The sequence below is a fragment of the Notothenia coriiceps genome, unplaced genomic scaffold (genome assembly GCF_000735185.1).
Source record: "Notothenia coriiceps isolate Sejong01 unplaced genomic scaffold, NC01 NC01_scaffold00004073, whole genome shotgun sequence".
NCBI classification, from domain to species: Eukaryota; Metazoa; Chordata; class Actinopteri; order Perciformes; family Nototheniidae; genus Notothenia; species Notothenia coriiceps.
The window spans coordinates 212,539-237,570 of NW_011336774.1; the positions used below are offsets into that span (position 1 = coordinate 212,539).

Sequence of the window (25,032 nt, forward strand, 5' to 3'; positions counted from 1 at the left end):
TCTTTCCATCTGTGTAGTGCTGATTACGCTCCAAAGAACTGCTGCAGCTCTCTCCAGCGACGTTTATCTCCACGGGAGAAATCAAGCCAGCCATAAATCAACAATGTCTTGATCCAGAATGAGGTCTGGGCCCCCGCTCATGACCTTCGTTCCATCCTGCCTTGTCCTTGTGTAGATTGTACCGAGGGATGAGGCATATCTCGCTGCAATGCAATCTTCCCCAAGAGTTTCCGAATGGCTAAAACAATTCAGGTGTTACTGCTTGGACCAGGAGAGCAATTAGGATATAATGTGCCACTAAAACTCTGTTGAGCAAAATTGTCATATGACCTGAAACTGAAAATGAATTATTTATGTTTCAATTCTCTTTTCTTTTCCAGGCCCACCTACTATATCCAGTACACAGACTCAGCAAGCGCTACACGGAGAAAAAGGACAAATCAAATGTTTCATTCGAAGTACACCTCCTCCGGACCGCATCGTAAGTACATCTGGACGATTTATTTACATGTATCTCATCATTGCTGTAATTATGATGGGATATGTCATGGATCGATGCTACCTGAACAATGCAAGTGAGACAATCCCTCTCTCATATCTGCGTTTGAAACATAATGCCTGAGTACACAACTGATCTGTTAACTACACCTGGGCAGCATGCATGAGTAAAGATAAGAATGTCATAACTGCATCATTTGTGTTCATTTGTAAAAGGTGGGCATTCAATTACAGTTTGAACTACAAATTTCTCATTTGATGCACAATTATGCTCTGTTAGCACTGATCCCATTAAGATTGATGGACCTTATATAAACAGCCTATACTCTCAGAGCTCACGTTGTGCTTATTATTCATTTGTGTGTTTACATGTGGTTAATTGCCATACTTTGTCATCTAATGTGTGTTTTTATCATATTGATGTACAACCAGCCACATCATTAATATCAGGTTTATTCCTGGGGTCTAAAAATGAATATCCTGTATTCAAAACAGTTTATTATAGTAACAATACAGCTTTCTTTTATTTTGCTTAATGCATTAACACTAATTAACATTTTAGACCTCAGATGTCAAGTCTATTCAATTTATAGGGCCATACATCTCACACTTGTCCCATAGGGCTTTACTGTGAATTACTTGTATCAAACATTATCCTGTCAACGTAGAGCCTGATATAAAGGAAAATCCACAACATATGATTAAAACAAAGAAAAGGAAAATCTTGATTTTGTCATTCAAACACACAATTTGTAAAGATGCAACACTGCATTTCACAACTCCATCCAGCCACCCATCCATGAGTGCAAGCTAGGAGTACAACGTTTTGTTAATCCTCTGACTACCAAAAGTATTTCACACTTTTTAAGAAGCATAGAAAACGTGTTAATTGGACATTAGCAAAAATGAATAATGTAGTTCTCATAAAAACAGTTACATCAAGGTTGTTGAAGTCCTAAAGCACCCAGAAAATGATATGTGTTACATTATCATCACAATGCATAAATAAATCCATTATATGCAAATATCTATTGCTGTCCTACATCATCCCACTTCACTTCAGCCAGTCATATCAGATCCATCTTGCCTTGAACCTTGAAAAAATCCGAGCCCACTCAGTTTTTCTTTTGCTATAATTTCACATCAACACATTTATTCAAGATATACTGTTTGACTTTCTGTATCTCAGATAGAACATTCATTATCATTAATTCATTGTACAGTGACACATTGTAATGTAAGTGTGGGCGAAACTTCTGAAGCACTTGGAGTCAGGACTCAGATAGACACGAGGAGAGCCGGAGATTTGAAGGCAAACACTGACGGTTTATTTGAAGCTTCAGCCGGAGAATTCACAAGACATGTCACGGGCCACGGTTTGACCACACGGTTAAGATGCCACAATCAATTCTGAAGAACTCTTCTGTAGTTCCAGGTTTTAACTAGTTCTGAGTGTAATAATCAACATTCTTCATCAGCGAGACAAATATGGACCCTGAATCTAACTAGAGCTCTCGTCCATAGAAAAGAATGTGAACCAGGGAACCTACTTTCCTAAAAAGAAGGGCTTCTAGATGTCCCTGAACAATAAACTATCTCATGTCAGCTTGTGCTCGTTCATAAGCTGGCAACAAAAATGCGCCCAAGCTGCCCCTCCTTAAGAGAGACAGCAGCAATACCCAAGGCCGTAGACCTATGCCATGGGAAAGGAGACAGTGAAAAGAGAAAATGATGAACTGTGTCAAAGGTTGAATACTTAAGCAAATGATTCCCCAACAGTAAGAACATTGACAGTATATTTGTTATAATGCAATCAAATGTTCATGCAATGCAATACATATGCCAATGTGTCAGTATATATCAGGAATGCTCTTCCATCAATTAAGACATTGATTTATTCTTAGCTTGTACACTTTATTTGTATTGTAAAACATTCCTAATCTTGCCCTTTTTCTTCATTAACTGCTTACAACACAATGCACAGTATNCACACCAACCACACACACCACAGCACACATCACACACAGCACACTGCCGTAGCACACCCTGCCGGCGGCCGCCGGCGTTGGTGGGGTCCCTTGGGGGGCGGGGGGGCGCTGGGCCGGCGGGTCGGCCGCGGGGGGGCCCACACACACACACACACACACACACACACACACACACACACACACACACACACACACACACACACACACACACACACACACACACACACACACACACACACACACTGAGAGACAAAGAGAGAAAGGGAGGAAAGGAAGAGAGAGGGATACTTTCAGCCAGCTTTTTCTCCTGCTCTCCCGCAGCCATTCAGAGGGGGAAATGAAAAGAGGGGATTCAGGGGACGGCTGAGAGAGCGGAATTGGAGTTGGGAGGAAAGGGGAGGTAGGGACGTCACACTGATTACAGATGAGTGCAGGGACAGACAGACAGGAGAGAGGGAGGAAGAGAGGAAGAAATAAATGGAAAGTCGTGCACGGGCATCTCTCTTTCTTATAATCTTCCACTTCAAATGCAAGTCTGACTATTAACCTCCCCCTACACCTGAGCAAAGTGGGAGTGGGCTCTTGGCACATTTCAAACACGCCCTATGCATAATTCATAGCGGCCGCCATGGAGAGATGAAAGGGAGGAGGGATCCAACACAGAGAGAAAATGAGCTTGACAGTTTTTTTCCCTCCCCTGTTCCACTTGCCATGCTTTTCCTGGATGTTTGTCCGGTCTCGGGGGCCAGATGAACTCGGTCTCCAGCACAATCGAATGCCCAGAAGAACTGTAGCACAACTGCAAAGGCAAAAGCTCATACACACTGTGTCGAAACGTCTTCACTTGGCTGTCATGTGAAGGTAGCCATTGTCCTATGGGCAGTAGAGGACTTTACACACACTAACCCAAGAGGGTTGTGTCGTAACACACGGCGTGTAGTTCCTCTTCACTCCCTCCTAATGCAAGGTTCACGCTCAAGTAGCTTTTTACACAAAGACAGACCCTGTGGTGGTGTATGTTCTGCTAGAGCTATAACCGGGGTTTGAAAAACATGAGGCAGAGTGGCTGCTGAAAGGAAGAGCGGCCTGAATGGGTGCATTAAGGAAACAGCATGTCACTAATGTTGCCGTTGTTTATGTTTGGTTTTCTCAACAGATACTCGTATGGCACACAAGAACGGAGAAACCTGTCCTTGTAAACGAGGGGAAAAAGGGATTCACAGACCCCAATGTGGAAATATGACTCCCTCAGATGCAGGTAAATAATAATGCTTAATACAGTACATTTTGAACTTTCTACAAAGTGAGACAGAAATGAGTCCTAAAACCCGGAAATGATTTAGCATTTAACCATTTCCGGTTCCCTCGTCTCAAAGTCAACCGTTTCTTGAACGGTTAGATGCCACAAAATAAGGCCTGTGGTTAATACAAGCTTTGTATAAGATTTTCAAGTTTTATTCTACAACACAAAATGCATCAGTAAATACCCCACTGGTGGATGCCCGAAGCTTCTATGTGTTTTTCCAAACAGCAGTTCCTAGCAAGTGACTAAATGAGACGGCTAATGTTGCACGTGAAGCGATTAGCCGGTGACGCAGAGTCATGTGACCGTCATGTTGTTTGTTAGCCTCACGTTAGCTTTTTACTTCTGGAGATTGCATGTATTCTTCAAAAATCATAAAAGTGGTTTTAATACGGGGAGACTATGCTGCTGAACTAAACCTGTAAGTATCAGACACATGTATTTGCCACAGATATTATTATTACAATATTTTAAAATCAAATAGAAATATTTGATTGCTTTTTGTTGAGGGAGTCCTTCTGAACTTCTGGGTCTTTCACTGCACCACTCTATTGCAGACCTGAACCACCTTTAGGAACCATTTTCTTAAGAAGGTGAAATGGGAATGTGAAGACATTCTTTTACCTGGTCTCACTCAGTAATATTTAAAAAAGAGCAGGTGTTTTTCATTCTTACAATTGTACATTTGTGCTTTCTGTAGGGGCCCAATTACAGCAGATGTTGTCCATTAATGAATGTCTCCTAAATAAACAGATTCAATTAACTTAATTAAGGCTTAGCGCTCTTTCTCAGCTTATCTTAATCCTTTCTATTGCAGGAGGTCGGCCTTGGACCGGCAGAGAAAGAAAACGTCGGAGTCTCTTGATAAGTGCAACCAGCGCTCATGTCTTAATCATCAGAGAAAAAGGACATTTTGGCCTTGAAGAGGAGTTTAATCCTCTTGACTGGATCTGACATTTTTGAAACATGGACTAAAACAGTACAGAGGTACAATACTAAAGCACAGATTATGAAGTGGCTGCAGTTATTTTCCAGGTCTACTGAAGTGCAGAGAAGACGACATAAAGGACGTCACACGGCGTTGATAGACGTGACCTGCACCTTCATGGTACAGCGGCCCGCTGACGACAAGCTAACAAAAGAGACAGCACAATACGACAAGTATACGGCCAGCGGAGTCATCCAAACAAGCAGGTTAAACCTAAACATAAACTAAGGAAAAAATATACACATTGTCTGGATCTGCACATGGTTCAAAATTGATATTCCACACTATCCGCCTGGATTAAAACAAAATTCCAAGGACAAATAAATGACATGTGGACTTTCCTTTGAGCAAACGAAGCAAGTGAAGGAATGTTCTTTTGATAACTATGACATGTTTGCATTCATTTAATCAATACTACTGACTCGTACAGTACCTGCATTTACTCTTGGGTTATCATTGTTCATTTCATGGTGTCATTATATCTCATGCATTGAAGCCACCCCCATACACTTGAAGAGAGACTGCTGTTTTAAATGTATCCCCTTGTTGTGCTTGGGAGCTGAACCGTACATGTAAACATCAAAATCCTAACACTTCTTAGCACTTAAAAAATACACAGATGATGTTCCTTTGTGGCAACAGGTGTACATAGTAAGTTAACATGATTACAATCAGAGAATTGATGGCGATTTTTGACAAAAGTATTGTAATTACTGTATTTATATGTAAAAAGAAAAAGGTCAAAAAAAGTCTCTTCTCTTTCCCCCTCTGAATTCCTCAAGACGACACTCAACAAGGCACAGGTTCACTCTAGGTTCAACACATGGAAAGAGTAATAGCACATCACCAATTTCATTTGGTATAAGAAACTCCAGTTTGTGACACATTCATTATTTCAAATCAGCTACACCGTAAACTCACGAATGCTGGCCTAATTGCCATGTTAGCTTTCATATAAAGTGTCCTTTTTGACATTGCGTGGGGGGGGAAAGTGTGTCACTTCAGAGAGCTAATATGTCCCCATGTCTATGCACGCTCATATGTCCACGAGCCACTGGCTAACAAAGGTCCCTGTGTGCAACTGTATCAAAGAGAAAGAAAAGCATCAAAGCCAGCAAATTTGATTATTAGTAAGCTTGTCAGTCCCTCTTCTAAAAAAAAAACTTTACGGCTGTGTGGAGACAGAATTCCCCAAAATATAAATGTAGGCATCTGCTAAATAAAGCAGTTAATTCTTGAACATAAATGATAATGCATGGCCCAAAATGTGTTGTTTTAAAAAGAAAACATCGGCTTCCACTCGTAAAATGACAGAATAATCTCAATTGACAGCAGGCTAAAGAAAAGCACAACACAAATAACTCTTATGTTTGCTAATGATTTGGTAGCAATGTTGACATGCCATCTTCAGTATTGTGGATCGATGTGTAATGGATTATTTAAGTTATAGTATCCATCTGTTGTGCGTTAACTGGATCATATGGGAGCTTCTCTAGCGCTAAACGTCAGCAGCGATGACGCTGTACAGCTGAGCACTGTAACAAAGTTATTCTACACCTCGTATAATAGAATCTCTCCTCTATTGATAAATCATCTGTCTAGTGCAATACACAGTGGTTCTTATCTTACATTGCCCGGCAGAGCTGGAGATAATTCAAACACTGAGCCTCTGTACGGTTGCCAGATAATCTCTGTGCACCCTCCCCTTCACCCAAAATACACAGAATGGAAACTTACAAAGACGTTACGGCCTCTCGGGCTCATCAGCCGGGGAAACCATGCTATTACATATTTCACTTGGAGTAAGATAAGATACACACATTCAGACAATGGCTGTATTGTATCTCTCGTCAGACTGGCTGTTTTCATACACTGCATGATATTAAACTGCACGGGCTCGGCCATGCGGATCACAGACTATCCCTGAGTTATTCTCTTCAACTTGCCTCATATTATTTATTAACAACTCAAATGTTATATATTTATTTATGTATTTATTTCAAGTGTGGAATCAGTGTTTGCCCTAAAATCTGCATTTTCCAACTGCTCTCGTGAAAAAGCATGCGCACTTAAGGTATAGTGTACACGTGGATACAGATCATAAAGGGTTACCAACACCATCTTCTTTAGAGCATTGCTGCTGATATAAGTTGTACTTGAGAGGTCATTATCAGCTTTTTACTCCAAATGAATGAATTTGTCTGAAATGTATCTAGCGATGAAACCGTTTTAGAGTCCAAAATATCATCATGTTGAGGATTTCATTTGAGCTCTAAAGGTATAAAATGAAATTCAATATGTTGTTTTTCGTTTACCTTTTGAAGCATTGCTGCTAATCTAAGTTCTACTTGAGAGGTTGGTTTGGCTTTAAATGGAAATGAATGAATCGATCTAAAAAAATGATCGGGGCTGAAACACCACAGTGTAAAACGCTTAATTTGAGTGATACAGATTTCAAATGAAATTCACTATGTTGTCAGTCTTTTACTTAACAACATTCTCTGCTCTCATCTTCCAAAATGCTGACAAACGTCATATGGCGTTCGGTTAGAACAAATATTTTGTGATGCTACTCGGTGGTGTTTTCTGAAGCGATTCAAAAGGGCTTGACCTCAAAAGTGATGTTATAACTTTATCCGACATCTGATATGATTTTCTTTCAACAGGTGACTTATCAAGCAATATCCTAAAACTCACAAATAATTAGTCTACTAGAACCAACCTACCTATACATGGACTTTAGCGGTGCAGGTTATTCAATATTTAATGTCAGTTAATGAGAATTACCCTCCGAGGGGCTTCTTTAAGGCACAATACACTTTACACACAAGTCCTCTCTTTTCCTCATCTCCACTGTCATCCCCCTTACTCATGTGATTCACATTTTATGCATGTGACTCTTAAGGTTGTTTATTTGCCACAGCAATTCTGTCTCAGAGAAAGGTGTTAGATGAATCAAGAGAAATAAATAACTGAGAAGAACCTCACCTGTGCGAGTGTTGTGTCTTAACACTGAATGTTTTTACACTGTGTGTTGTGCTATGTGCGTTTTAAACATCTAAACCACATTCATCTTTTCTTGAATGTTTCCTTAAAGTGGACCTATCATGCTATGTTTAGGCAATAGCATAGATCTCAGATATATAAAAATATATTAAAAACATATCTATGAAGTGTTTTGCTCAAAATACCAAACAGATCACCCATTCTATATATCCCTCTATTTCACTTCCTGTTTCAAAACGGCTGATTTGGGGTATAAAGCTTTAAAAAAATAAAAAATTGATTAACAAAAGGAGGGGGCTGAGATTATGCGGGAGATTCTAGCGGCAGATTCTGCCGTCATAAAACGCCATATCATGGATGATTAAGGATTATTTCTGAAACAGTATGGAGCTCAAAGGCTTTCTCTCTTGCCGGTTATACCACAAGGTGAGTTCCTTTTTATTTCCTGCTTCTTCACACACATGGGCCCTTTCTCATTTCATCAAATCCCCCTCCTCGACTCCTCGACTCCTCGGTCCTCCGGTAGTGACCCGGAAATTAATTTCAGCGCGCCATGTTGAAGGACATCTCATTTCTCTAAATGCACTTCGAGGACCGAGGATCGAGCGTCGAGGAGGCTCTCTGGAGGAGCTATAACCGAGGATACACTGATGGGTCCTCCACGGTCCTCCACGGCTCCTTCGTGGATGCATTTCCGGGAACAGTGATGTTTCAAAGAGTCGTGACGCACGGCCGGACTTATCTCAGCCAATGACAGCTCTTTATATATACAGTCTATGATCCCCTGGATATTATTTTATTAACTGCTTTCATCGCGACGCAATGTTTACAGTGAGAACAGCTGTGAGGTCAGTGCAGAAAGCAGAGCAGTGTGTAAAATATATATCACTCAGTATAACAGGCCTACTCTCTTTATTTGCTTTAGTTTTGTAGATATCTACAAACAAATTATATTATATTTTTCTAAAACCATTTAGTGCTTCACATATGTAGCTTTTAGGAGGTGCGTGTGTGTGGTGTAGGTGTGTGTGTGGTACAGTGTGTGCGTAGATGCAGCGGACAGACAGGTCTCAGTTGGTTTGGTGTCCTCTGCTTACTTTTAATACTTGTAAATAAAACTTTTGGCCCGTCATTTATTTCCCTCATTGTAGCGACCAGAGAGGGGGGGGGGGATATATCCAGTCTCTGATAGTGTTACGTCATTATGAGAGTGCTCTGTTTGATTCTGAAATTGTATATATTTATATAAATATATACATATATGTGTGTGTGTATGTGTGTGTGTGTGTGTGTCCGCATCTGTAGCCTGTTATTGTCTCATTATACCGCACTGTGAATGAATTAAAAGTAAATATATAAGTCGTCATGAACACATCTTTCCATCAGACAGAGGGCTGCTGTGCCTCCTGTCATCATTAATGGACGTCTCTTTAAAATGACCGCTCAGAGGAGAGGAGTTCTCATTTCTCTAACCGCCTGCTGCTTCCCCTCCTCTCTCCTCGGTTCCCCTCCTCGGCTCCTCCGCTCGCATCCCCTGTGGGCGGGACTAAGTATCGAGGATAGGAGTCGAGGAGGGGAGTCGAGGAGGGGAGTTAGAGAAATGAGAAAGGGCCGTGCTCTCCAGTACAGGTAAGCTCTGAGTGTTAGCGATGCTAATGTAAACATGCACTACCCATATACGTCCAAAACAGTCGGGCATTGTTTCTGATAGCAACGTTTCTGATAGGGCCGTGGGTCCACATTTCAGACATCACGTCATATCGGACGCAAATCTGGATCAGCTCCGTTGTAGCCCCGTTTTTAGAGATTTGGGTACGGAGGAAAAGAGAGAGGGTTTTATTTGCTGACGCTGCGTGAGTTCCCCGACACACCAGGAACACATATTTATGTGTAAAAGACATCAAAAAGTGCAGTTTGCATGATGGGTCCCCTTTAAGTTTGTGTCAAATCCTTCCGTCCTAAATTAGGCTGCACAATTAACACACAGTAATTATTTTAGCTAAGATTGTAATATTTAAATCAACAACAAAAAAAGTATGTTCTAAAGTATGCGCTAATCCATTGTCAATGTCCGCATTAATTGTTTAATTTACATTTGCATACATAGAGAAATATACATGTATCATTTAAAAGTATTTTTGACATTATTAGAGAAAAACTAATTATGCTAACCTTACCTTATTTGTGTAAAGTTTAGCAATGTAATATGATATCAGTGAATGGGAAATATGGCTACTACCATTAAGTTGTTGGGGAAATGTTTAAGTAAAAGCCTAGGACATGGTGGTTAGCATATTTACTTTAAAATCTCAAGAACAAACTGTCTCAGTCAGCGCCCTTAAAAGTTAACAAGAGTTGGCACAAGTGCGACTCATGCACCTCACATTTTTCCAGGCGATAAAAGACTGAAATGTTGAAGCACAGTGTGACTGTGGCATCAATCTTTAAAGGAAGAAATTGTGATGGTAGGTCTGTTGGCAAAGCACGCACATAGAGATGACTTTTGAAAAAACACTTCAAACACAGCTTGTGATCTTGAATTCTCGGCAGGAGCATATCATAAGAGAGGAGAGAAGCAACTCGTTTTATATCAAACAGGCGGTCGGTGTGCAGTTCAAATAAAAGAGTTCAAAAGCATCCTTGGCTTCTGATACAGAGGTCGAACTGCATTTATTCACCATCATTACACAACCTGGAATTTATAAATTAAGTGTGTTGGAGGAGGAGATTTTCATTTCATTATTATCAACGACAGTCTCTTGGTCTCCAAAAATAAAGCATTTGAATGAACGTTAATGAAATTGGAGAAATAATAATAATAGAAATAATTATACATCCCTTGGCATAAATACAGTCATTAAATGAAAACGGTTGGGTGTTTCTCAATACATCAGGTTGTTTTTTACAATATAAACAGATTCAAAAGCTCAAGGCTTCATTAACAATAAGTTATAAATTCAACACGGTTTTGGCAAGTATTATAAGTTATTAACTTACAAAACAAACAAGTAATAGCTCTTCTCAAAGTCATAAGTATCCTTTGATAGAAACCATAATTTGACCTGATCATCACACACACATTTTAAACTTGGCTGAAACAAAATAAAATTCAAGTTGTTGCAATTATCACCACGTCTGGTTCAGTCTAAATAAACCCTTCATTCTCCAAGTGAAATGTAATAAGAAACTAGAGTATGCTCTCTACAGAGCCACCAGACTCCAATCACAGAAACAGTCATTTTACCTTATACAACATACTTCCTTCGAACACCACAAAAACAAAGTAGAACTAATCAAAACCACCCTTGATTTTGTTTTACTTCCAATATTACCAACTCCTCTGTTATGTTTAAATTAACTTCTTAACTCACCAAGTGCGCAGGTCTAATGTGAGTTAAGATTAAGAAACTGGAATACCCATTTCTCGCATTAAATACAAAAAAGGTGATCCTTTACTCCTAAACAAGGAACAGGAAATGCATTGTGGATATGCACATGTATCTTTTCAGAATCATGTGAACAAAATACTCAGTCCATGGTTCAATATGAAGGATCCTCTAATTTGGAAAAAGCACTCCCCAACTCTGGATCACTGCATTGTTGAATTCTTCCGATGGGAAACCAAAAGTCATCCTCACTGCCCCGTGTCACTTTTCAGATCTGCTGGTCGTGACACGCCATCAGCGCCTGAGCAGACGAAGCTCGCTGTAATCGCCTGAGCCGTTGCCTCGGTTTCCCAGCTACTCTCCCAGCATCCTCCTCTCCTCATCCACACTGCCCTCTCACCTTCTGTCCTCACTGGACATCAACTGACATGCCATAGTCCGGCCTGCTGGAGAACTGAATCCTGCCATCTGTTTCCTGCTCTTCAAACACAGTGACCTGAAAGGAAGAAAGAAACATACCGGCTGAGTGAAGGACATGAACAGACAGGGGGAGTGGGCGGATGAGCACCAATCTCATTATATGCACGGAAAAGAAAAGTTGTGAAAGACAAGAAGTAGAAACACAATAGAATTAGTGGAAATCGCTTTAGAGTTCAACAACATCAAAGCTATGGGTGATGAATATCTATAGCTTGATACTGTAATGGTGGATGCTTGAGTCGAGGTCAACCAAGATCTGTATCATACTCACAAAAACATGTTCATCTGATATGTTTGTGTATCTTTTGAGAATACCAAAACCTGTGTATATTTGCATTAATTGTGCACCATTTGAAATAGGTAGGAGCGTTAGTCAAGTCCCACCTGTAGGTAATAAATGTCATACAATTTGGGGGGGATTTGCTTATTTTTAAAAACAAAAGTACACACAGAACGAAAAATAGATTTTGTATTGACCAGTCGTTTAACAAGCCACTTATTTGAAACATGCTTAATCATTTGAGTCTGTTGTCAGACCATAGCTAGATCAAGCTGCTCCATGTGATTTTATGATGTTTTCATTCATAACTGTAATTTAAAAAAATGCGGGTCTGTAATATTGGTCAAACTAAACAAGTTTTTTACAGTTTGTAGACAAAACAAGTGACATATTTATTGTGAAATGTTTGTTTATTATTTAACGTCTCCTTGAGGAATATGGCAACAGTCTTTCATGGTGATCCAAACATGTTATGTGCCGACTTTGGCCAAAATGGAATGAGTTTGGTCACACATGTCAGGTCAGGAGATTAAATGTGACCATGCTCTAGCAAAATAGACAACCCAAAATGACTGCTTTACTGCCCACTATACATCACTATAATCAATTGATTTCACATATCCTGTTAAATAACAAACATACTGAAGGCATTCTCTATGATCCTCAGTGTTCCTGTTCAATGCTGTAAGTTGCTAACAATGTTGAGATCAGGTCATTAATGCTAAAACGTCCTAAAGTGATTTTGATAATCGTGTTTCCTGAATGATAAGCACATAAGACAAAAAGGTACAGTACCTGGTTGTTCCCCCTCTGGAGCCAGGGCCCCGGGACATAGAGAGTCTGCTGAGGACCGACGGACCAGTAGCGTCCCAGATTCCTGCCGTTAATAAACACTACACCTTTGCCCCAGCCCTGTGAACACAACCAGTGACCGTCACCATGACAACACGCAGGTTCGGCCAATTAAAAGCTGATGGGGGGAAATAAACATGTAGAGGAGAACCAGAAACCAATGTCACACCTTTCTTTCTAGATCATTTGTATTATTTGCTCAATATATCCTGAGTTCTTATTCATTGTATTTCTTTGCTTCGCTTCTCCAGCCTTTTCACTTTAATTTACAGCAGTGGAAAAACTGTGGGAAAGTTTCCATCTAAAAATAACCAGAGGGATACGCAGTTTAACAGAGGGATAAAGAGGCACTCATTCAATCAATAACTGCATTATGTAGAGCTGCAAGAAAATTAGACCATTAAAAATAACCTCATTTTCCCTAAAGAGCCTTTTAAGATCTCTCTTCACTAATGAAATGATATCATTGTGTCATATGCAATGAATTATAAGTGATCAGTGTCATGATAACGCTTCTGATTGCATTATTCTCTAGGGACAAACAATTAGTATGTTTAATTATAAAGATGCCTGTAAATTAAAGTTACCAAACTACTAGCTGACCGTGTTAAGGATAAGATCAATTATATGACTACATTCACACTACTTCTGAATCAGGGTTCATACACTTTTTCACCAATGCTTCTCAATGACTTCTCCATGACCTTTACCTAATTTTCCATGACCAAAGAAATTACTCTTTCTCAGCGGTACCACTGAAAATGGTTTATTTGAACATGGAACAGGAAAATAAGGTCTGAAACATGTTGTTCCTATCTAAAACAAATCAAATAGGCTTACTAGCTTCTACACGCTAAAGCAACTCAGAGTTAAATGCCATTTTATGTTTCATTACTATACGATACAGTATTTGTTATCATTATAGTATTACTATTTTGGCGATTAGATAAAATATAAATTATATTTGATGCAACTTTAGTTAAATTTCCATGACTTTTCTAAAACTTTGGGAAAAATATTGTCTTCCATAACATTTTTGCAGGGCCTGGAATTAGCATTTTGAATTTCCATAACTTTTCCAGGTTTTTAATGACCTTAAGAACCCTGCTGAATATTTGGTGTCAACATTTCTATCAGTACTACAAAGGACAGATTCACATATTATGTATTATATGTATGTTTGGAAACTTACAGGACAAAAAACGGTCTAAATATCAGCGCAGCACTTCTAAAATTATTTAGCAAAATCTCAATTAGTACAAACAAACCTAAATAAATGTGTACTATACTATAAGGCATTTTTAATATGTGAAATGTCAAGTATAAACAGATTGATTTATGTTCAATATACCAGAAGTAAAACTGACATTCATATCTTAATGTTCATTGTGAATTAGAGGTTGGGTATGATAACCCACACTTTGGTCTATACATTGTAATTATATCCATACAGCCCCGTGCTATTTCGTTTTAGGTTATATATTTTGTGTTCAGCTTTTAAAGATATCCTGAGTAATCCTAATGTCAGTTTCTGTAGTTTTATTGTTGCTGTATTGATTATAGGCCCCATGGTTGTCACATTGTACTCACAGGGAGTTTGATGAAGGTGTCTTTAGGAGAACTGTTCACGTAGAGTTTTGCCTGGAAAAACGCTGGGAAGGAGGGCCGCTGACGCAAAGAAATCCAATGGCCAGTACCCTCAAGTCTGTAAAAGCAGAATACATTCATCACGTCATTTGTATATATACACCTACGGTAAATGTCAAGTAAAACTTTGGAAATGGATATCAGGGGAAATATTCAGAATCACAATCTTTGCGAGCTATAGGTTATATTTTGCCTCTGAGTAAATCCAAAAGGTCTCCATGATGGAAGAAGAAATCCTTCCACATTTAGGTTTTTTTTCAGTGTTCACTCAGACAGGGCTTCAGGCATTGACATTTTCAGGGTGGAAGGATTGAACCCAAACGGATTTGAAAATAAATCATATGATCATAGTCTACTAAGTATATACAAATATAAATCTTGAAATAAACTAGGTAAACTCATCCAAGCCCATATTCTTTAAGGAGGTTACATTGGTCATTTGGTTTGTTAGTTTATTCAACATAAGAATTCAAAATGTCCCAAAGATATTGTGATTAAGAAGGGCTCTGGCCGATGGTCGACTTAAATCTGGTGTTGATGACGCTAATGTTGCATGTGATTAGCAATAAAGGGAGGCACCATCTAATATGGAAACACCATGAGGGAAATGCATTTTGGGTGCAATGAGCCCTGCCAAAATGACCCTATAATGATTGGCAGAAACGACCTGACCTAATGACAATTATGGGATGGGTGCCACATTAAAGTTCCCCCACTCAGACCGTTTCACTTTCTGTCATTGCACAGCAGTCTTGTTATTGTGCTTGTTAAATGGTGCATGTTGCATTTATCAAGTGAAATCCTTTTATGTACAGTATATATAGCACATCAAAGCAAAAGGGGTTGAAATACTTCTTAAGTCAAGGCAGAAGGTTAGGATTGGACTCAAAACAGGTATACATACTTTAATTAAATACATTATTCCAGTGAAAAGCAATATTACATAATGCAATACAATGAGACAATGAAAAGAACAGAGAGTGTGTGCACTGTCGAGGTTTCAATGAACAGTTACATTAACATGCAGTCTTGGTGTTGACAAAATAATCTTGTCAGTTCTTAATATATTCTCATATTTAATAATTATCCTATTAAAAGTGTATCCAGTCCCATTATTATTTGTTGTTGCAGTATTTATTTGAGTAATACTGTAATGAGTTTTGCTTCAATTAAGCTGTCAGACACATGCTGCTGACGGAAATTCAATTTGCAATGTTTTTGTACCTCATGCTTTCAAAGTGTTTTTATTTTTGTATCACCCTGGAGTTTTAGGATATATTGTTTGGATTCTGATAGTGTGTTTAACAAACCCCCTGTGTTTTTAATAAATTAAGATTTGATGTATTCTCAAGCACTGAAAACAGTCCAGATCCAGGGTATTCTGCCTAGTGTACTTATTTTATAATTCACATCAGACTCGGGTTTGAACAGATGTGTTTTGATGTATTATCTTTGCCATCATGTTCCCACGGTAACTATGTTAAACAGGGAGATCATTTGCTGATTTGACAGAAAGAGATGGGGAAATAATTGAAAGAAACAAACCTGTTTACAAAGCCAGGCTTCATATCCAGACTATGGATAACAAAGTCACGGAGGGGGTTCTTGTTCAACTCGATATCTCCAACAAGACCTGAAAGGAGAGTCAAAACAGGTGAATCCGTCTTTCTTCACTCTTAATTCGTTTTCTTTCAAGGTTACTGATAAAGAGATCATTTGGCCAGATTTGAGCCGTTTATGCATCAACTTTTACCTTTGCGCTGCTCATCCAGGGTTTTCCCATAATTCACTCTTCCACAGTTCTCCACGAGTAAACTTAGAGTTCTTTTTCCCTTAAGTGGAAAACATAAAACAAATACTGAAATACAGCAGTATTCAAAAAATACAGGAAGCAAACATTTCTTTCAGCTCTGGCTTTAGTTATTGATGAAGTCCAATCTGAGTCAGCACTCTTTCTGTAAGGTTGAAGTTGACAAATCAAGTTTGTCAGGATAAACAGTCTGCTGGTTGCCTATCCCGAGGACCTTGCTGTCAGAAAACATCAATCAGCAACCCCTGAAGCTTTCACATGCTGTTAAATATTAACAACTTTATGCTTTTAGGAAATACACACACACACACACACACACACACATAAAGTACCTTTCCGTAAGGGACTGCAAGTTCTTGCGTTTTATAATCCAGAACACCAACGAAATGTTTGTCCACATAAACCTAGGAAGAAACAAAATAAAAAGTTTTCATGTTTAAATACGCCATGTTAAACCTCCTGGTCAAGGTGTATGACCTGTATATTAACACACACACACACACACACACACACACACACACACACACACACACACACACACACACACACACACACACACACACACACACACACACAGATGTCCCGCCCCCTCTTTTATATATGTATTTATCTTTTCAATGTTTTTAGATAGTTTTTCTACTTTTTTATAGAATTTTTTTGTATTATTTTCTTTCATGTTTTCCTTCTATATATTGACTCTGTAGATACAGCTAAATGGAAATGGAAACATTTAGAAATCTGTTGACTAAAATGTGAATCTGTTTGGATAATGAAACTGACACTGAAATACGTTTAAAAAAAAACAAAAAACATGTTAGACGACATTTGTCTGTCACAGACTTTCTGGACACCAATTTCTAAGAACTCCAGGCTCCTGTTTGACTTTAACACCAGAGCAACTGGTATCAGCCTGCGCTTGTTAATTGTTCTCAACAAGTACACAGATCAGAGGTGTGATTTCCAACAGATTACAGCCTTCTACATGCAAAAGTTCTCACAAAAGAGAAGTGTAATTGTGTGATTTGGGTGCATAACGTGGACGTCTGCCTTCCTTTCTTTACCAGGGCTCTGTCTCTGATGTTGTTCTTGGAGTTGAGGGTCCCTTCGCTGCTGATGGTGGTCTCGTACAGCGTGTAGCCGTAAGACTGGCCGTTGTTGTTGTTGACAGGGAGGTTCTCCATGCTCACCGGCCTCTCTGACTTAAAGGCCTACAAATAAAGACAATGTTTGATACCTTTAAACCAGATGTTGACACCAACAGGAACAGAAACATGTATTCTCTCCTCTTCCAGTCTCTCTTCCCCGCCCCCAACCCCCCCCTTTGTTTTCTAAATCAATGCTAAAGACTTTTCTCTTTGTCGCTGCTTCCTTCTATGAAATACAGTATCTCTTCATATCTTATATTAATTTGTATCTTACATATTTATCTTTCTTATCGTATTCTATAACTTATTATTTTAAGCTTGTTTTATATGTATTCGCTTGGAGTTTTAATGATTGACAGATTGAGTATTTAAATATAATTCGGAGAGGTATTTCTGTTGCACTTTATCCTAAAGCGTGTTATGCTTTTTAAAAGAATTGTATCATATTGAAATATTATATATAAAAAAAAAACCTGCCTTCCTCTTTCTATAATTATATTTTTTGAATTATTATTTCATTATTATGTATACTTAGGTTTGTTATAAATCCTTTTTGAGCTGAAAGCACTATTGGATCCACTGTGATAAATAATAATAAAAGCAATGAAAAAGATGTTGAAATGTGCCACATTCATAAAGAGGTTTATTCAAAATGTTTCCATGAAGTTTGCTGTAATTAAAGTGAACACACACAATCTCGTAAACCGCTCTCGGCGCAGATGGGGTCTTATGATTCGCGCCACACAATTCTCCCACTTGCAAGATGGCTTTGCCCAAAGTGATGATTTATCAAACCCTAATGAAGCTTTGCTGTCTGCCGTTCAAAGCCATTCTTTTTTGCATACCCTAGGGAGCTGCATTATGCAAGACAATAAACACTCGCCGCTATGAAACGATTAACCACGTACCTCCGAACACACAGACACACCATCAGGCTCAAGGCATCCCACTCAGTCTCTCTGAAGCCTCTTAAGAGAAATCGCTCTTTTTAAAACGAGGGTTTGTCAGGGGCAGAGAAACTGTCGTCTCATAGGGAAGCAAATTATTGTGACGGGGAGTGAATGAATAATGAATGTTGAATGCCAGACGTGGCACATCTGGTTTGAATATAAATGCCCTTCAACAGCATGATGTGAACTCGACTATTGGACATGAAAGCGAACAGACATGATGACACCCTCCGAATGAGTTCTGATGGCAAAGGGAGATTATCTGCTGTGTTACATTTTGCGAAACAACTTGTGTTACAGTCATAAAGCTTCACACTGTCGGTTAGTGCTGGTCCCTGAGCAAGACCATATTTCAGCTGTGCTTTGCTCAGGGGCTCCTCATCAGCAGTCCTTCATTAATGTGTGTGTAGTAGTGTGTGTGCTGGTGTGGGATGATGGCTGCAAGCTAATTTATCTCGCTGTAATTACCACAGCCACGTCTGCAACTGACTTTTCAGGGCTTCAAATTAGATTTTTACATTTTATTATCAATATAGAAATATTCTGTATAATTATTCTGTAGGATGTATTAAAGGAATATATGCTGCTGTTAATCTTATGATTTCTTATCCTTTGATTGAAAACATTGCATCCTAAAAGATACAGAGGATGCGGTTAGGTTACTTCACATATAATAATGTCCAAATGTAATTAAAGATTAATAAGAAACCCACTCAATTAATTAGAGAATTGTGAGTAATTACTGGAATCTGCAGAAAAAAAACTATGCAAATTCTGCACCTAATAGGCTGATGTGATCATTTTGGAAACAGTAAAGTAAATACAACTATCCTCTATATATAATATAGAAAGTGGTAATTCACCAAACAGCCTGGAATACTTTTATTCAAAATACAAAAGTCAATTGCATTCCATAACCTGTCATCATAAATAACAGCATATTCTCTTTGAGTTTATTTGATTGGCTTTTGTGTGTGACTTATGCCATTAAATATTTCATGTATTACTGTTGTCTGTCAACAACCTCCTGACTCTGTTTCGAGCAATGCCACACGGGCGATGTTTATTATTTCGGTGCCTCCTGTGTTGGCACTCTCTGAGCGTCAGCAGCTTACCTTGTCAGAGAATTGCAGACTGACCCACAGAGACAGGTGCTGCTGGACGGAAACAGGCTGGTACGCTCTCCTGTCCTGATGAGGAGGTAGCACGGTGAGAGGCTGGGCTGAACAACAAGGAGGGGGAAAATGCAGTCAGATTTTATGTAAATGAATTGATTTGCATTTCCTTTATCCTTTATTTACCCGTGGGATGAAAACAAGTCCAAATTAAGGGGGTTTTGAAATTGATGCATACATTGCCCACATTCAGTCAGATGGATAATTCTGTTTTCTCTCTTTAAACTGGCTATGGTAAAATCCTTTGCATATGTATAAGATAAGCACCTGAGAGAAAGAAAGAAGGACACAGATGAAGGTCGTTTGGTATATTTCAATAATAGTAAGCCATATTAAGTCAAGATGGAAACTATAATGAACCTTCTGGTATACCTGGTACTAAGAAATTGGATATTTTATTAACTTTGTAAAGTATAACCAGCAAAACAATTTGCTAGAAAAACCCAAGCCGCTATACACTGTAATACCTTTTTCTGGGCTATTGAAGCCCTGCAGACATTCCCAATCTGCATTTTTTTACTACCAAACATAAAAGTGACCACACCCTTGAAAGCTGCTTCTAAGGCCCCAGAGCCACACGAGGACGATAACGGTCATATCCGCTACAGTTCTCTATCAGATAGAAGGTTCGGCCATTCGAGGCCGACATGGAAACGCATAAAACGATAACGATAACGGGTCCCAAGGTTGGTAGATCTGCGAACGAAACGCTCTGGGGGGGCAAACGGCTCCGTGTTTACGCCTATACGATCATTTCCTGATAACGCTGAAGCAATAGCCCCGCCTCTCCCCACCTCTCCTGCTCAGAGATCAGCTGCTGGGCTGTCAGAAGAGGGGGAGGAAAAAGAGAGGCTCCGTTTTGTATTATTATATAGAGTCGTTATCAATTAGTTTTAAAGCTCAATAAATAACAAAGAAGACCTCTGATCGGCACTTTTCAAATTCTGTTCGGGAAGATTTAAACTTTAACGGACATGTTGACCGGCAAAAATAAAATCGAACTGAAACTCTGCCACACGGTTCACTCGTCCCTTGGAAGAGGCGGAGAGGTGGGTGTTTTTCATCTGCTGGTGGACTACCGGAGAGATTTACAGCAGGAGCAAACGCTTGCCTCGGGGAGGGAGAAAAAGAGCCAGGGCGTCCACAGCCGAGAATAAACAGAAGGGCAACCATGGCAACCATGCGCGGGAAGTCTTCTTCGCTGCTTTTGTGGCAGAGTACAGCGCCACTTACAGGCCCGGCATATGTACTACAGCGTCTCCAGCGCTTTCGAGCGGTCTCGTGTGAACGGACACGTTTCTGGTGCCTGTTGCGTGTGGACGGAAGACTTTTTTTATATCGATTTCGGTCCGTTTGCGTTATCGTCCTTGTGTGGCTCCAGCCTAGAACTCCTTGGGTGAGCCATTAGCTCTCCACAGTAGCATTTAGTTTGTGCTTCGTGTTGCAAAACAGTATCCATACAACAATTAACAGCGGTCGCCCGTCACTCTCACTGCTTTTAAAGGTGTTAAAGCATTCAGACACCAGCAGTCCCCCCGGAATTGGCTCGACAGCATGTTCTTATCGTCAAGTGCTAACAGCTGGATCACTTAAGGATAGCTTTGAGGAAAACAGCCAACACCTTTCTCCTAAATGGATCTCTACAACACATTCAATCCAGTGCCTTGGTGGTTTATATAATGGGTCAAATCTAAGAGGTGTAGAGTGTGTGTGAATATTTCCATTAAACTAGGTTACATATTTGGATTCTTACCCAAGACAATGCCGGTACCACTTAGATACGTGTTGGAAATGTCCAGCCTCTTTCACAAGTGTTAGTGATGTCTCTTTGTTACGGAGTAAAATAAGGAGACAAATCGAGGTGATTCAGGGCGGGGGGATTGGAGAGAAACTCCCTCTGGAGGGAATTTGGGGATTTTAGATTACATTACATGTCACTTGTTAGACACTTTTATCCAAAGTGACTTACATACTCAATACTGTGGGCAATCCCCACAGGAGCAATTTGGGGTGAAGTTTCTTCCCCAGGGACACAATGACATGCTGACTGCAGTGGGGTTTGAACCTCAAAAACCTATATTACACCCGAAAGGAAAGGGGATACCCCCAAAAGCACAATATGGCCTCTTTGAGTCTGTAAAATATGATTTGTAAACCGGGAAATACAGTATATGCAGCTCTGCAATTCTTCACTCAAAATAGTATTTTCACACATACTTAGCCTTTAGCGAGTATTGGGTTTGTTGAATATTTAAATGGTACAGCCCTACCTGGTACCATCAATACTGAACTTGCATACTGCAGATGTAGTGCAGATGTATTTGTACCCTTTTTTAGATGATGGCTGATTTGTGTAGCTTTTGACAGCTTTGTAATAATAAAATAAACCCCAAAGCATATATGTCACCTGTCTATCATAAGAGCAATATTGTTGTTCAAGGTTGTGTTTGACGATAGATCCGTCTGAAACCATGTGAAAACAAAACCACTCGGACGGACACAATGTACACGGTTTTACAAACAAATAAGCACAACATATCAAAATATTCTAATGAATCATTAATAGGGTCATGTGCTTGTAGTTTCTGCGAAGAACAAAAAGCCTTCTCTGACTCTCGTATTCAGGCTGCTACTCATTGTTTTGCAGAGAACAAAGCATAAGGATGCATCGCGCGCAGGCAGCATTTCACACCATCTTCAATCACAACAACTCTGTGCAAATTATTGCTTTGTTGTGCCGGATTCAATCACACATTGCCAAAAGCTAAATGTTCAGACCTGCCACAAAACACTTGAGAGTTCTGCCTCCAACCACAAACCCTTGTTTAACAGGAAGAGAAAACGTAATAAGCAACACGATACAAGGCCTAGCATGTCATTTTCACATTGGGCAGTAATTGAGGGTCTTGGACTTGGTCTCACACACATGCACAAGCACACATAAAAACCCATATCTAATCCGTGCTTGTAATCATATGCAAAGTTATCCTACTTTAGCCAACAGAGAGCAGGTACTACAAGGAGAATTAACTTAAGTGGGGAGATGAAAGGGAAGGGAGAGAAGAGAGACAGGAGATGTGGGGCCCGACTCAACAACAACACACGACACTCACCGTGGTACTGGCTGAATACATTCCTCAGAAGATGGTACTTGGTGGTGTAATCCCCCGCCTCGGATAATGGAGCATCGTAATCTGAAAGATAATGTGCTATCAGAACAGCAGGCTGGGAGCCGGAGAGAGGCAGGGATGCCTCTTACCGTGGCAGATGCTTTCACCGTGCTCCCCTATCAAGCATCTTGAGACAGCAGCGGGCCGAGACACATTTTGAGTTATCTTGACAGAAAATGCAGTTTGAGTCAAAAAGGTAAAAGGTATTCAGAGCAGTAAACACAGATTTGACTGGAGGTTGAAGGTGGTCTTCCCTACCGGGGAGACATTCTCAGAAGTCTCCTTTTTTTTAAAGAACGAGGTCATTACAATGTTAAGGACCCTAGAGGAGCATATAAAACCCATTGTACCGTCTTTAATTTACATTTCCCGTGCATTTTATTAGGTAATGAATTCATTAATGTGCACTGCATATTCACATTTCAAGTCAGTCGAAGGTCAGAGGCTCAGGAGTACGGATAGCGCCATCTACAGATTCCAAATATCAAAACCATTTTTTGGTTTTCTTTTCAAATTTCCTTAAGGCAGATTTAATCAGACTGATTTAATCTAATTGTTTGATGATTATGGGCACTCCTGAGTCAATACTTTTTTTTTACAAGCTTTATAGATTGGGTCAGCTTGGCAGAGAATCAGTGGGCTTTTAAAAATAAGGATAAAATAAATCGTGTTTTTTATGTGCCTTTCTTAGGACTGGCTGGATACTAGATTTAAACTATACAATTATCAAGGCCAAACATGAAAAGAATAAGGCTATTATTTAAATGTATCTTTTCCTTTTTGCATTGTGTCTTTTTCTTCAATCTGAAGCCCAGTTATGGATATTGAATTGCCTTTTTTGTGTTGACCTGACCAATCAGTCCTGTATATAATATGTTCTTCTCTTAACTCAAAACCGAATTTCACTTTTTCAAATGTAACAAAAGACTGGTCACAAAGAAAGTCTTCACACATACCATAATTTGTCACCATAGCTTTAGGTGCCGGCATTCCAACGGCAAACGCTCCGCTCATAAAGCCAAAATTTGTCCCACCGTGGAACATGTAGAGGTTGATGGACATGTTCAGTTTAAGGATCTCTGTGACCACAGGTAACATGTCTGTAAACAAAAAGAAAAATGGATGATAAAATTAGATAGTAATTCATAAAATAACATAAACTAAGGTTAGCATTAAGCCCAATGGGTAACGCAACATAAATCAATTTTCAGCTTTAACAAGGAACCGTTTCACTAATCCTATTGCCCCTCAATTCCACTTCAATTGAAATACGGATAGACCTCATGCACATATCCTACTACAGGTACCTATAATTCATTAGGGGGCAATGCTCACACCCATTAAAAATTGCATAGCTCTCCGCACAAATTACGAATATTTTGCAGAGAACATAGCAGAGCGAGTAATTAGGTATTCAAATTGGACGAGAGCAGTCAAATTGGACTGACTTTAATGATTTGAATCAAGGGCATGAGCCTTAGTGAATAACAATTGAGCGGGCTGAGTGACAAAAGCCGGACCCGGTCGTTTTTTACTATGGTGGCACTAGCTGTGACCAACATGTGTGTTGCAGCCTGCAGAGCACTGAGATGTCAAGGACATGAATCCCCTCTGAATATCCCAGCGTTCATTTCATAGCTGTGACTCTTTCTGCACGGCCAGGGTTCTTTTTTATCCCGTTCCCTATCTCGAGAGAAGGAAAATGCATAAGGAAGCTTTTCATTTTCAGAGCATCTTTTGTTAAGATGTGGATGGCTGCTGGGAATGACACAGTAAAAGGAAGCCTGAGGCTCTGTGCGTTTGAAATGAGAGGTTTACTAGGAGCACTCAAAAGTAGCTGTAGCAGGGTATGTTGATCCATTAATGTTTACAATTGTGTTTTTATGTGTGTGATGACTGTATATTGTACTAAAAATGATATCACCCTTCTGGCCACAGCTTCTGGACCATGATATCTGGTATGTGTGGGATGCTTTAGAGCGCAAACTGTACGAGTTAGCCGCTGGTCGTTGATGTTATTATTGCACCAACAATTTGTATACGTTTAGGGCATTCAGACCATATTATAGGTTTATTCTGAAATATGGTTTATTTCTTTGTTTATTCTACTGCAGTGACACATCCTAACAACAACATATTTCTTGTTTCACTCCAAAACAAAACTATTTTCAACGCAATACTAATTATATATTTAATTTGTTTTAAGAAAATACGGTTTGTATGACCTCGGAAAGTATTTTTAAGATTGGATACCAAGTACACATTGATGCATCAGTTACTGTCCAATAATATAATACAGGCCTTTGGTTCCTTTACTTTTAATACATAGTGAATTTTGCTGAACATACTTCTGT

The 25,032-nt window shown here is 39.5% G+C and overlaps 2 protein-coding genes across 4 annotated transcripts in view; one reads left to right on the forward strand and one right to left on the reverse strand.

Moving 5' to 3' along the window:
- The window catches only part of LOC104941976 (galactosylgalactosylxylosylprotein 3-beta-glucuronosyltransferase 1), a 45,770-nt gene extending 38,014 nt beyond the window's left edge, over positions 1-7,756 (forward strand). For all 3 annotated transcript variants that reach the window (XM_010767155.1, XM_010767156.1, XM_010767158.1), the window contains 2 exons: positions 3,643-3,744; positions 4,607-7,756. In XM_010767155.1, coding sequence (XP_010765457.1) covers positions 3,643-3,729 — 87 coding nt within the window. In that variant the 3' untranslated portion in view covers positions 3,730-3,744; positions 4,607-7,756. The remainder of the gene's footprint in view (positions 1-3,642; positions 3,745-4,606) is intronic.
- A 2,667-nt stretch (positions 7,757-10,423) lies between these two features.
- LOC104941977 (beta-galactosidase-1-like protein 2) lies at positions 10,424-23,773 on the reverse strand. Its single transcript, XM_010767159.1, has 10 exons — positions 23,635-23,773; positions 22,622-22,702; positions 19,449-19,555; positions 17,300-17,446; positions 16,571-16,642; positions 16,182-16,260; positions 15,974-16,061; positions 14,372-14,486; positions 12,725-12,841; positions 10,424-11,665 (listed from the first exon to the last, which is right to left on the reverse strand). Exons 1-10 carry the CDS (start codon positions 23,738-23,740, stop codon positions 11,579-11,581), a joined length of 999 nt encoding a protein of 332 aa, XP_010765461.1. The 5' UTR covers positions 23,741-23,773; the 3' UTR covers positions 10,424-11,578.
- Positions 23,774-25,032: the final 1,259 nt, after the last annotated feature.

What these genes read in the sequence shown, in the direction of transcription:
- LOC104941977 (XM_010767159.1), bottom strand. Translation starts at nt 23,740, where the DNA reads ATGTCCATCAACCTCTACATGTTCCACGGTGGGACAAATTTTGGCTTT. An exon ending in GTCTGCAATTCTCTGACAAG is followed by an intron (nt 17,447 to 19,448) that starts GTAAGCTGCTGA and finishes CTTTATTTGTAG; the next exon opens with GCCTTTAAGTCAGAGAGGCC. An exon ending in CCTGGATGAGCAGCGCAAAG is followed by an intron (nt 16,062 to 16,181) that starts GTAAAAGTTGAT and finishes CTCTCCTTTCAG; the next exon opens with GTCTTGTTGGAGATATCGAG.